This window comes from Pantherophis guttatus, chromosome 14 (assembly GCF_059756535.1).
Source record: "Pantherophis guttatus breed Tessera chromosome 14, ASM5975653v1, whole genome shotgun sequence".
Classification (NCBI taxonomy): domain Eukaryota; kingdom Metazoa; phylum Chordata; class Lepidosauria; order Squamata; family Colubridae; genus Pantherophis; species Pantherophis guttatus.
In genome coordinates this window covers 8284687-8297475 of record NC_142076.1, presented here as the reverse complement: position 1 = coordinate 8297475, position 12789 = coordinate 8284687, and the positions used below count along the sequence as shown (strand labels likewise).

The 12789-nt window shown below is 41.1% G+C and overlaps 1 protein-coding gene across 16 annotated transcripts in view; it reads left to right on the top strand.

Annotated features, from left to right (window-relative positions):
• Positions 1-12789, top strand: part of RBFOX1 (RNA binding fox-1 homolog 1) — a 2479215-nt gene that overhangs the window by 618734 nt on the left and 1847692 nt on the right. For all 16 annotated transcript variants that reach the window (XR_015729837.1, XR_015729838.1, XM_087878443.1 and 13 more), the window contains exon 3: positions 4427-4459. Coding sequence is in view for 14 of the 16 variants with exons in the window: in XM_087878443.1 (XP_087734569.1) it covers positions 4427-4459 (33 nt within the window). In the remaining 2 variants the exon portion in view is untranslated. The remainder of the gene's footprint in view (positions 1-4426; positions 4460-12789) is intronic.

Sequence of the window (12789 nt, the reverse complement as noted above, 5' to 3'; positions counted from 1 at the left end):
CTGAGATATTGGAAGAGTTCTATCATATCTCCCCTAATCCTTCTGTTCAATGGACTAGCCAGGCCCAGTTCCAGCAAGCGTTCATTGTATGTTTTAGCCACCAGTCCCCGAATCATCTTGGTTGCTCTTCTCTACACTTTTTCTAGAGTCTCAACATCTTTTTTATAGTGTGGGGACCTGGGTCATATGATCATTATTTGCAAACTTCCTGGGGGTGGGGCCCACAAAAGTCAAGGGGGGGAAGCCAGGTTCACTTAGAACAACTGCAGTAATTCACTTAAAACAATGGCACAAAAGGTAAGAGTCAATAACTACCTTGCTTATGTTTAGAAATTCTAGGCTGAAGGCAACCTGTGGCTGTTTTTTTAAAATATAGTTTTTGTTTGTTATATATTTATTTTTCCCACTGCTGCAAGCTGACCAGAGTTTATGTTTGAGTTGGACCGATACATATATCAAAATAATAATAATAATAACAACAACAACAACAACAGCAACAACAACAACAACAACACACTTGACATAACAATAGTTGAAAAGAAAAAAAGTATGGTTCATTGACATTGCAATACCTGGTGATGCACGGATTGAAGATAAGCAGCAAGAAAAAATCACAAAGTACCGGGACTTGCAAATTGAAGTTGAGCGACTGTGGAAAAAGAAATTGTGTGTTGTCCCAATTGTAATTGGAGCCCTTGGAGCAATACCCAAAGGGCTACCCCGCTATTTAGAAATTCTAAATTTACCGGACTTGTACATTTTGACTGTACAAAAAACCACCTTACTCAGAACAGCTTACATCCTCCGACGATACCTTAACAGTTCCTAGGTCCTTGGTTAGGACTCGAGCTGCTGAGTTATTAACCAGCCTCAAAGGCTGTGAATCTCACTAAAGATTAACCAGAAATAATAATAATAATAATAATAATAATAATAATAATAATAATAATAATAATCAACCCCAAATGTATATTGGATTAGCACAGCGTGAATTAGTTTTCTTAGTTTTCAAGTAAGGATGCTTACCATTTCACTATACCTATTTTTCTTTTTAATAACAGATTATATTGGAAGTGTTATTCCATTACCAATCTTTTCCAAACCTTCCAATGGCTTAGATAAATAAAAAGAATTAACACAGGCAGAAGAAGAGATAGGAGAAATGTTTTTCTCCTTTCCTTATTTTTCTCATTATCCGAGAGCCATTTTACTCAGCTGACACAGTTGAATGATGTTTCCCCAAATTGGTTGATTGGAATACCGTTTTTGATATATGTGAGCTTTTTCTCCACTTTTATTGGAGGTACATGCCAGGGTAAAAATAACATTAACAGCCACTGGGAGAAAATAAAATTTCTCATCCTCCCTCCCTCCCTCCCCCTCCTTTACACTCCTTTCTGCAAACCAAGACAGACACAGACTTCAGAGGATAATTAGAACTGCAGAAAAATGGGGGATGGAGAAAATGGGCAGATATAAAGATATCTTAGACGAAGGAGGGAAGCTTAAACCAAATGATACCTTACAAGAGCAAGGAATAATCTTAGATTGGTGGACCTATTCGCAAATAAAATCTAGATATCAGAAAGACAAAGAACAATACGGTTTAGAACTTGGACCAAATGGACTGGATAAAGTCCTGATGGGAACAAATAAAAAGATTCTGGCCAAACTATACAATTATTTATTAGGTGATGAGAAGTCCGAAGATATCACAAAGAATCAAATAAATGCATGGGAGAAAAATATAGGGCGTGATATAAACTTTGGAGAATGGGAGGAGGCATGGAACAGGAATCTTAAACTGACTAGAGTGGTGGCTTACAAGGAAAACCATTACAAAATGCTCCATAGATGGTATTTAGCCCCGGCCAGACTAGCAAAGATATATCCTAATATACATCCCAATTGTTGGAAATGTGGCCACGGTCAAGGCACCTTCTTTCACATGTGGTGGACATGCCCGGAAGCGAAAGGATATTGGAATAAGATCAGGAAGTGGTTATATGAAATAATTGGCAAAGATATTGAACTAACACCAGAGATATTTCTCCTGGGAATAGTAAAGAAGCCATATGGAAAGGAAAAGATACATTTAATGATTCACATGATTACAGCCGCCAGATTGGCATACGCACAGTACTGGAAAGAGAAAACTCAACCACCAGAAGAGCTCACAATTAGGAAAACATTGGAGTGCGCAGAGATGACTAAATTAACTCATGAATTAAATGATGACGAGAAGTCAGTTTACTATATTGTGTGGGAAAGGTGGTACAAGTGGATGCATGATAAAGTGAAAGAAAGACTTAAAGGTGTGTTAAATAATGGTTAAAAGTGATTTGAAATATCACCAAGTATTATTTATGTAAATAGTTAAAACACTGCACATCTGATATTAACTGAAAATGTCATTACATTTATGTTTTTTTTTGTTTTTGTTTGTATGTTTTTCTTTTTTTCTGTTTGTAAAAAATCTTAATAAAGTTTCTACAAAAAAAAAAAAAGAACTGCAGAAAAAATAATTGCTACCAACCTGCCTTCCATTGAGGACAGTGGTGAAATCTAAAATTTGTTACTACCGGTTCTGTGGGCGTGGCTTGGTGGTGGGGTAATGTGACTGGGTGGGCGTGGCCAATTTTTAAAAAAACTTTTAAAACCATTTTTTCTACAATCTCTTTGGCGAAGAGGTTGTAAAAAAATGCTTTCAAAAGGCTCTGACAATCCCAGCTGAGTTGCCTGATCGGCAGAGGCTTTTAAAAGAAAAAAAGCCTCTGCCAATCAGGCAACTCAGCTGGGATCGTCAGAGGCTTTTAAAAGCATTTTTTCTACAACCTCTGAAGAGGTTGTAGAAAAAATGCTTATAAAAGCCTTTGACGATCCCAGCTGAGCCGCACGATCATCAGAGACTTTTTTTTTTTACTTTTAAAAACATTTTTTCGGCAGAAGAGGTTGTAGAAAAAATGCTTTTAAAAATTAAAAAAAAAAGCCTCTGATGATTGTGTGGCTCAGCTGGGCATGGAGGGAGGGCAGGGATTTTTGCTACTGGTTCTCCAAACTACCCACCTCCATCGCTACCGGATCGGGTGATCCAGTCTGAACCGGGAGCATTTCACCACTGATTGAGGACCTGTATACTGCACGAGTCAAAAAGAGGGCTGTGAAAATATCTACAGACCCCTCGCATCTTGGACATAAACTGTTTCAACTCCTACCCTCAAAACGACGCTATAGAGCACTGCACATCAGAACAACTAGACACAAGGACAGTTTTTTCCTGAACACCATCACTCTTCTAAACAAATAATTCCCTCAACACTGTCAAACTATTCACTAAGTCTGAATTACTATTAATCTTCTCATTGTTCCTATCACCCATCTCCTCCCACTTATGACTGTATGACTGTAACTTTGTTGCTGGTATCCTTACGATTTATATTGACTGTTTCCCTATGACTATCACTAAGTGTTGTATCTTTTTATTCTTGATGAATGTATTTTATTCTCCTTATGTGCACTGAAAGTGTATGCACCAGAGACAAATTCCTTGTGTGTCCAATCACACTTGGCCAATAAAGAATTCTATTCTATTCTATTCTATTCTATTCTATTCTATTCTATTCTATTCTATTCCATTCCATTCCATTCCATTCCATTCTATTCACCGAGAGATTACATTCATGACTGCTTTTGAAAATTGTACCAAGTTCTGTTTTTCATGAACATTGTTAGCACTGGTGCACATACAGTATTTAGAGTTCACACCAAACCCATAAATTGTGTGTGGGTTTTTTCCCCCCCAAGCCAGAGTGTGGAGGTTCACATCACACAACAAGTCAAAATCAAAGAACCAAGATCAAAGGGATCTTGGAGTCCTAGTGGACAACTATGTAGATATGAGCCAGCCATGTGCAGCAGCTGCCAAACAAGCCAACACAGTTCTAGGCTGCATAAACAAAGGGATAGAATCAAGATCACATGAAGTGTTTATCACTTTATCACTTTATCATGCCTTGATAAGGCCACACTTGGAATATTGCATTCAGTTTTGGTCACCATGATGTGTTTTCCTTGGTGTTTTCTTTGAAAACATTTTGCTTGTCATTCAAGAAGCTTCTTCAGTTCTGAAGAACAGTACAGAACTGAATAAGCTTCTTGGATAAGAAGCAACATGTTTTCACAGGGGAAAAAAGAAAACCAAGAAAATTGAGTTGCCTTTTGGAAAAACATCTTTGGGACAACTATGACCTGGATAATTGAGAATCTCCAAATAGATATGTTTCTGCCTTGGCTTTCCTATTGCTGTGAATTATCTGCTAGCCTTAACCTGCAAGTGATGTTTGTTACATTAAAAAAGGTGATTAATGGAATTAGTCATTTGTCCGATCGATGCTAATATGATGTTTTTCTTTCTTATCATTTGCAGGCTTTGACAATGCTGATGACAAACAACATAGAGGTAGGATTTTCTGCTTTGACTTGGCTGGAAATATTGCCCTTCCCCAATTGTGTAAACAGTATTGCCTGTAAGTTATGGAATATTCATTGTTGGCCTTCAAAATTTGGAGCGAGTGGTTCTTTAGTTGATTTGTGAAATTATTTTACCAGAATGTATGGATCTTTCTTTCTGGCTCTCCATCTTTGCTCTTTTAATCCTTTAAAAATAGGTCAATGGTCACAGTTCTTTGGCACTTTTTACTTTCTTTCGATAACTAAGTGAACATTATTGTGTTACATTATTTGACAGTTGGTGGAAAAAGCAAAGTTTTTAGGAAACTTAAGACATTCTTTTAGATGTTTCTAGTCCATAAAGAGTTCAGAGGCCGGTTTATTCTATAGCAAGCATAATTGTGGAAGGAATGGATATATTTCTTTTATGTCCATATAGATATATTGACGAAGTGAGTAAATACTGAAAATCTTATCTTAATATTATAATAATCTGTGCTTAACTGCATTTGGGAAAGGTGTGTGGTTTCTGTTTTCCTGCTATTTACTTTCTTGCTAGAATACTTCTTTACTAGAATAATCAACCATCAATGTTGGAAGACTGGCTTGGTCTTCATTATATTCCTAATTTTGCATTGCCCATTTGTAGCTTTAGAGCAGTGTTTGGCTCTTAGCTTAATCTTATATGGCTTCTTGATTTAGTTGTGACAGGCATACTCTTAAAATCTCTCTGCAAGTGATCGTTTCAGTCATCGGAAATCCAACCCCACTTGCTTTTATCACACCTCCACAGTGGGCGAACGTCCGAAAGAAATTATCCACGAGAAAAATGGAGCTCCTTACAGTTTAAAAGTTGGACGCTTCTGTTCCAATTTGTTTTGGTAGTATTTTGTTCTTCTGCACAAGAATGCATTTTTACCAACCTGTCTCCTTCATAGGGAATAGGGTCTTAGAACATTATTGACTGTTTAGACCAGTATTTCTCAGCAACGTTAAGCAGTGGGTTTTTTGGTGCTCTCTGAGCTTGGTTGTTTTCTTGCAGAAGTTTCATGACCCAAAGCACTGATGATGTTGTTGTTATTGTTGTTGTTGTTGTTTTTGTTTTTGTTGTTATTATTGGTTAAGCTTTAGTGAGATTCACAGCCTTTGAGGCTGGTTAATAGCTCAGCAGCTCGAGTCCTAACCAAGGACCTAGGAACTGTTAAGGTATCGTCAGAGGATGTAAGCTGTTCCGAGTACATGTAAACTGTGGGATCTTACCGGTTGCTGGGAGCTATGTAGTAGAAGGCAGTCTCGAAGATAACCTGGCCCTGAGCCACATAGGGCTTTAAAGGTAATAATCAACACCTTGAATTGTGCCCAGAGACCAATAGGGAGCCAGTGCAGTTCGCAGAGAATTGGTGTAATGTGGGTGTATCCAGGTGCACCCACAATAGCTCACGCAGCTGCATTTTAGATCAACTGTAGTCTCCGAACACTTTTCAAGGGTAGCCCCATGTAGACCGTGTTGCAATAATCTAACCATGAGTTGATAAGGGCATGCGTGACTCTGAGGAGAGCCTCCCGATCCAAGTAGAGTCGCAATTGGTGCACCAGGTGAACCTGTGCAAAGGTCCCCCTAGCCACAGCTGTCAGATGTTGCTCTAATCTTAGCTGTGAGTCTAGGAGGACACCTAAATTGTGAGCCCATTCTGAGGGGATCAATTTCTCCCCCCCCCCATGTTACCTAGTTGGGTCATGAAACATCTACAAGGAAACTGTCAAGAGATCTTTCTATTGGGCATCACAAAGGATAAATATAATAAAGAAACAATATACCTAATGTTGCATATATTAATGGCAGTGAGACTGGTCTTTGCACAAAATTGGAAAAGTAAAGAGAACCCCCTCCCCCTGAAAAAGAGATAATAAATAAGATTCAGACTTGCGCAAAAATGGACAGGCTGACTCTGGAACTCAAAGACAAGGGTGAAAGGGAATATCATGAAATCTGGAATAAAATGTTTCAATGGTTGGAGAGGAGGAGAAATGTCGGGATAGAGAAATATGGATAAATTGAGAGTTGGAGAATTATTATGTTGGTACTATGTGATAGGTAGGAATTGGTATTGGATGTAATTTTCACAGACGAAGAGATTTATGTAGCTGAATTTTGATAGATTGTACGAAGGTATATATTGAGTATGAATTGTAGTTGTTGTAAGGAAAAATTTGATGGAAATGTTGGAACCAGAGAAATCTCACTATGTCCAATGTTTTTAACTGTATATTTAATAAAAAAAAAAACTTTTTAAATTAAGAAAAAAAAAGGAAACTATCAAGAGAGCACCAAAGAACCCTCATTTCCACCCTGAGCTACAAATATTCTCCTTTACTGGTATTTTAAGATGTGTGGACTGGGGGATTCTGGGAGTTGAAGTCCATGAATCTTAAAGCTGTTGAGATTCAAAAACACTGGTCTAGAATTTGTTATCATGCCTGATGCTTCAACCATTTCAGAATTTGTTTTTACCTGCGAAACTTGATCTGTTTCTTAGTCACTGGAAAATGACAACCTGTTGACAAATGGGAGCTTGGCAGTGAGTTTACTTGCATTCCCATCTAATCTGTTCTCCCATGTATTTTTACTTTAATTTTATTAGAGTTTATTGTAGTATCAAATATGAGTGGTGCGGTGGCCTAGTGGTGAAGATGCTCGCCTCCCACTCAGAAGGTTAAGAGTTCAATCCTAGGTAGCAGCAGATGTTTCTCTCTCAGGGTGCAAAAAGAAAAGAAAAAATCTGCTGTGAACTTTACATAGGAGTCAGGAAGGGTATCCGGCCAGTAAATGCTCAGCTCCATTCAATCGCCTCTACTCTACCCCGAACTGAGTCATAAAAAGGGAGGGTTTTTCTATTCGCATAAAATACGAATAGAAATAAAGGTTAGAGAGAAAAGGGGAAAAGGAGAAAGAAAAAGAAAGCATTATTTCCGACTCTTTTCGGTGCAGTAAAATACAAAATACAGCTGAAAATCTCAACTTTCTTCTTTCCATTTCTACAGCAATGAAGTTCATCTAGTTATCCAAGATCAAAGTTTTTCTCTTGCAAACATAAAACCCAGGAACAGCTTCCAAGTGGAACAAAATTGGATAAGTTCTTCTCTTTTAATTAAAACAATTAGCTTAGCCATCTTTACCAACTCCATCACTTTTCCCATCCATTCTTCCCTTGTGGGAGTTGATGTGTCTTTTTACACACGGAGGATTCTTGCCTCTATCAACATATATAATAACACATTTCTAAATTTTCTTTATAGCACATGTTATACTTAAATGCAGGGAACTCCTGATGCATTGGAGAACTCTTTCCACAGCCTACTTTTCATCTGCGGTGCAATTAATTCATCATAGCTCCACAGTCCTAGTTGTGATGCCTTTTTAATAATCGCACTCTCTTTCAGTGAGCCTAGACTCCTTTGTTTTAAATGTAATATCAGTTGATGGCCCAGAGAGCTTTTTCTGTTCGAAGCGAGGCTCAGCTTCACAGCAGGAAATTTGCAATGTTCACTAAAGCTAATTTTTAACTATAACAATATGTCTAGGTGACTCCAACTGCTGCAGTCAGATAAATTTTTAATGGGAACCTTTGGTAAATTAAATTGCATTATTAAAGAGAATAGATAAACTTGGCTAGCTGCTTTAAAGAATGAGGACAGAGGTTCATTTGCATCAGGCAAGAAACGACAATCTAATTCACTTACATTTAACTTGAAAGTGCTGTTTTTTAAGATTTCAAACCTGTCTGCCTTGCAAGCATGAATGCTCACTTAATCATCAATAAATTGAATAGCGCGGAGATGAAAATTAAAGTAATCTGTGATTGCATCTCTGTCTTCAGCAGAGTGCTCAAACCAGGGGTTTGGACCGAATCCTGTACATTGAGTTAAAAAGCACTCAGTTCCCCCACTCCACTCCCCGGATCCTGATTTCAGATTCCTGGCAGAATCACACTGCTTGCTTTGTTCTGGCTTAAGGACGTGCAAGTTAAATTTGACATCTGAACGCTACTGGAATCTTAAAGTCACCACAGGGGAAATGTCCTTGGTAAGAGATAATTCTCGTTTCCGAGCAGGAAGAAGGAAATAGAATTAAAATGGCTTGATTTGAGAAGAAAGGGTTGGTGTCAAGAAAAATGTAGGCTTGGATGTCGATCGGAAGCTTTGTGCTACCCAGGAGTGGGATTCAAAAATTTTAGCAACTGGTTCGCTGCCCGGTTGCTGGGTGGCTGTGGCCATGGTGGGCGTGGCCTACTCAGCCTCCTGCACCACTGTGGGCGGGGTGCAATTTTGCCCTCCCCAGGCTCCGGAGGCTTTTCTCGAGCCTCCAGGAGGGCGAAAATAGCCTCCCCAGGCTCTGGAGGCCCTCCGAAGGCCAGAAACAAGCCCGTTTCCAGACTTCCAGAACTTCCGGGAGGCCCATTTTTCGCCCTCCCAGAGCCTCCGCGTGGGCGCTGCACTTACCTGGCATCCAAAATGGGCCGCATGGAGACTCCTGGGAGGGACAGGGTCAGCCAGTCCTTAGAACTACCAGTTCAGCGAACCAGATTAAAATTAACATCCGTTTCGCCCGAACTGGTCCAAATTGGCTGAATCCCACCCCTGGTGCTACCTCTTACTTTGTAACCTTGATATGCTAGGAAGTGCCAGGTCAGTGTTTCTCAACCTCAGCAAATGGAGTTCAGATGGGTGGACTTCATCTCCCAGAATCCCCCCAGCCTGCTGCTTTTTTGCCTTCTGAAAAAAAGCTACTTTTGGGACTTGGAAATGTTTGTTTCCTACACCTATTGTGTCGACTTCTTGCTTCTTCCCATTCAAATGACATGAGAGTCCCTCCTTTCCATTTTCTTCCCTCAGCCTCTCAGAATGAGATTTTTTTAAAATGGGCAGATAACACCTGAGAAGAGCTCTTAAAATAATATCTGTCTGTGCTGCATATTTTTCAGTGTCCTTCCCTTTGTAAATATTCAAATGACTACCTCTTTAAAAAAAAAAAAGATTATAATCTCATGCATATGGATCCTAATAAAAAGATGGTTACCACAAACGGCTCAGCTCTCTTGTACAATAATACACTTAATGGACCATGTTAAAGCCATTAGAAAATGGACTTCTGGGCAGGCTGGAAGATGGCCGTTTGTTATCTCCAGGGCGATAATTGGCAAGTTTAAGCAATCAGACAGATTCATTCCTGCTATCTATCACCGTATTGAATGGGGATCAAAATGCTGTCTTGTATCCATGGGTAACAGTTCACACGCCCAAATTAAATCTAGACCAGGGGTGTTAAACTTGATTTCATTGTGGGCTGCATCAGGTTGTTTTTGGCCTCAGGGGGCCGGGGTGGGCATGGCCATCTTGACATCACTTGTGTCAGAGGGGGCACCTGTGGTGACCTGAGGACTCAGCCAGCATAAACAGGCTCCCGAGCTCAGTTTTCAGCTGTGATGGCCTCCTGCAACCCTCTGCCAGTGGAAACGGAGCTCAGGAGGGCTGCACACAGCCCTCCCGAGCTCTGTTTTCTCTGGCAGAGGCACCGCAGGCCGGTCCTTTGCTGTTTCCAGGACAGCCATGTGGGCCAAATCTAAGAACCTTGATGGTCAGATCCGGCCCCTGGGCCTTGAGTTGGACACCCCTGGGCTAAGGCATCCAGGGATGGGTTCTAAAATTTTTTACTACCGGTTCTGTGGGCGTGGCTTATTTTGTGGGCATGGCTTGATGGTCATGTGACAATTCTTTAGGATTTAGCAGAGGTACTGGTCTACCAGGCTTTTAACTGCTTGCAGAGCTGTACTGGTCTACCCATTTATTTTTGCAGACACTGGTCTACCCATGTATTTTTGGAGGCACTGGTCTACCACCAAACTGCCTTTTACAACTGATCAGCTGTAGAGCAGCCCTTTGAAGCCCCCAGCAAGAGTTTAAACAGTTTTTCCTTATAGTCCATCAGCTGGGACTCAGGAGGCAGCAATAGATTGGGGGTGGGGCCAAATAAAAGGTAAGAATAATGTGGGGGGAGGGGGGCAGGGCAGAACCTGTTCGGTGACATCATATCGTCACTGCTACCGGCTCGGTGGAACCAGGCAGAACCGGGAGGAACCCACCACTGAAGGCATCAGTTTAGATGACAAGCCACCCCATGCTAATTCTGGAGAAGATAATCTGTCCACTTTTAATTCATACTTCTCAAACCAGAAGGTATTTGTATGGCACACTCTATATTTTTTTCCAAAAGGTATCATACAATTTGCATTTGAAAACATAGGCATATTAATTAGTCCACTTTAGACTAAAGTAAGCACCCCACCATGCTCTTATTGCAGAAAAGCAATTTGCCAAAAAAAAAAATATGGTCTAGCAGACATGAGCACGAAGATGCTTGCAAATGTTTTAAGCCCTTCTCTCCCCCCCTACCTCCCATCCCCCTACCTGTCTTTTTCCTTCAAATTCTCCAACTGATATGGCAGTGGGCCATACCGAGCATATGGTTTTGAAAGTGAGAAACAGAGATTGACGGATTTATTCATCTCCCATGGCAGGCTTCCCTCTGGCTCATGATTTTCAGTGCAAAGGGTGCTTGTAATACAGACTAGCTATAAGCATGTTATCAGGGTGCACTTTGCTTATTCAGAAATGCCATTCAATAAGAGAAAGAGAGAGAGAGAGAGAGAGAGAGAGAGAGAGAGAGAGAGAGAGAGAGAGAGAAGGGGGTACACATCCTTGTTCTGAAGCAGTAGGTCAAATTTAAGAAGCAGTGTGCTTTTAGAAATGTCAAATAATATGTTTCACTTCTAATCATCATTTTAATGCAGTGACACTTGCTTTTTAAAAAATTGACACAACTGACAGCTATTCTGCAAAGTAGAAAGGAGGGGATGGGCCATGCATAGGTTTGTACGTTCACAATAATTTCTCCCAGGCAAGAGTAATGCAAGCTTTGAATTTCAGGAACACCTATCAATTAGAACCTGCATGAGAAGAGTTTGTTTGCTAGACTTGTATGCCATCTTTCTTCTATGTCATAGGATGCTGGACTCCCTCCACCATTCTCCCATCCCAGCCATATCCGAGAATAGATTGTGCTGAGAAAGATTGATTGGTTTAGAGGCATACAAAGAGCTTCCTTGGTAAAAAATGGAGTCTGGGTCTCTCTAATCTCTAGTCTGACACCTTCACCACTGCTACTGGGGTGGAATGAAGTCTGGATTCCCAAGAGGGAAAGATTGCATTCCAAAGGGCAAAGAGACAGCAAAGAGACGGAGAAGGAGAGTTAAAGAAGGTGCCTCTCTAGCAATTCTCAGAGGGTATCTTAAATGATGCAAGTACCATGTTTCCCCGAAACGAAGACCTCTCCAGATAATAAGACCAATTGGGCTTTTGAGCACATGTGCTAAAATAAGCCCTCCCCCAAAAATAAGGTCTTTGAAGCACCTGCACAGCCAGTCCCCACCATTTCCAGGGGGGAAAGGGAGGAAACATGCCCCACATGTACCTGCCATCCACACAGAACAGCCTCGCGGAGGCTGCTCCCGCAAACCCTAGCTCCCGTGCCCCTTCTCTTGGTGGCGGCCGCAAAACTTCCAGCGGCAGCACAACACAGCTGCTCATCAGCTGTTCGCCCCTGTGGCTGTGCACGCGCTTTCAGCCATACTTTCCAGAATTTTGCACCATGCTGTTGGCTCGGCCATGCCGCTGCGACTGGAAGTCCCGTCGCCATTGCCTGCTGGTGCCACTCGCAGCTAGACCTGGCCAGGGCAGCAGCCTACTGATGAGTGGCTGTCCGGCACTGTCCTGACATGTCCAGCTGATGGTTGCAGCTCTGTGCCCCTGCCACCCCCCCCCCCCAGGTATGGCGAGCTTGTACCTCCTGCACCGCAAAAAAAAGGAAAAGACCTCCCAGAAAATAAGGCCAAGCGCTTATTTCGGGGGTCAAAAGAAAATAAGGCCCTGTCTTATTTTTGGGGAAATACGGTAGTTGCTTTAGTTTGGCAAGATTCTGTCTATACTGTAGGTGAGGAACAATGAAACTACTGAGTTTTGCCGCATTTTACAAACTTTCTTGGCACGGTTAAGTGAATGGCTGCAGTTGTTAAGTTAGCAAAATGGTTGTTGAGCGAATCTGGCTTCCCCATTGACTTTGCTTGTCAAAAGGTCGCGAATGGGGATCACATGACCTTGGGACAATGCAACTGTCATAAGTACATGCCAGTTGCCAAAATGGTCCAAATTTTGATCATGTGACCATGAGGATGCTGCAATGGTCGTAGTAAGTGTGAAAAAGTGGCCATAAAACACCATTTTCAG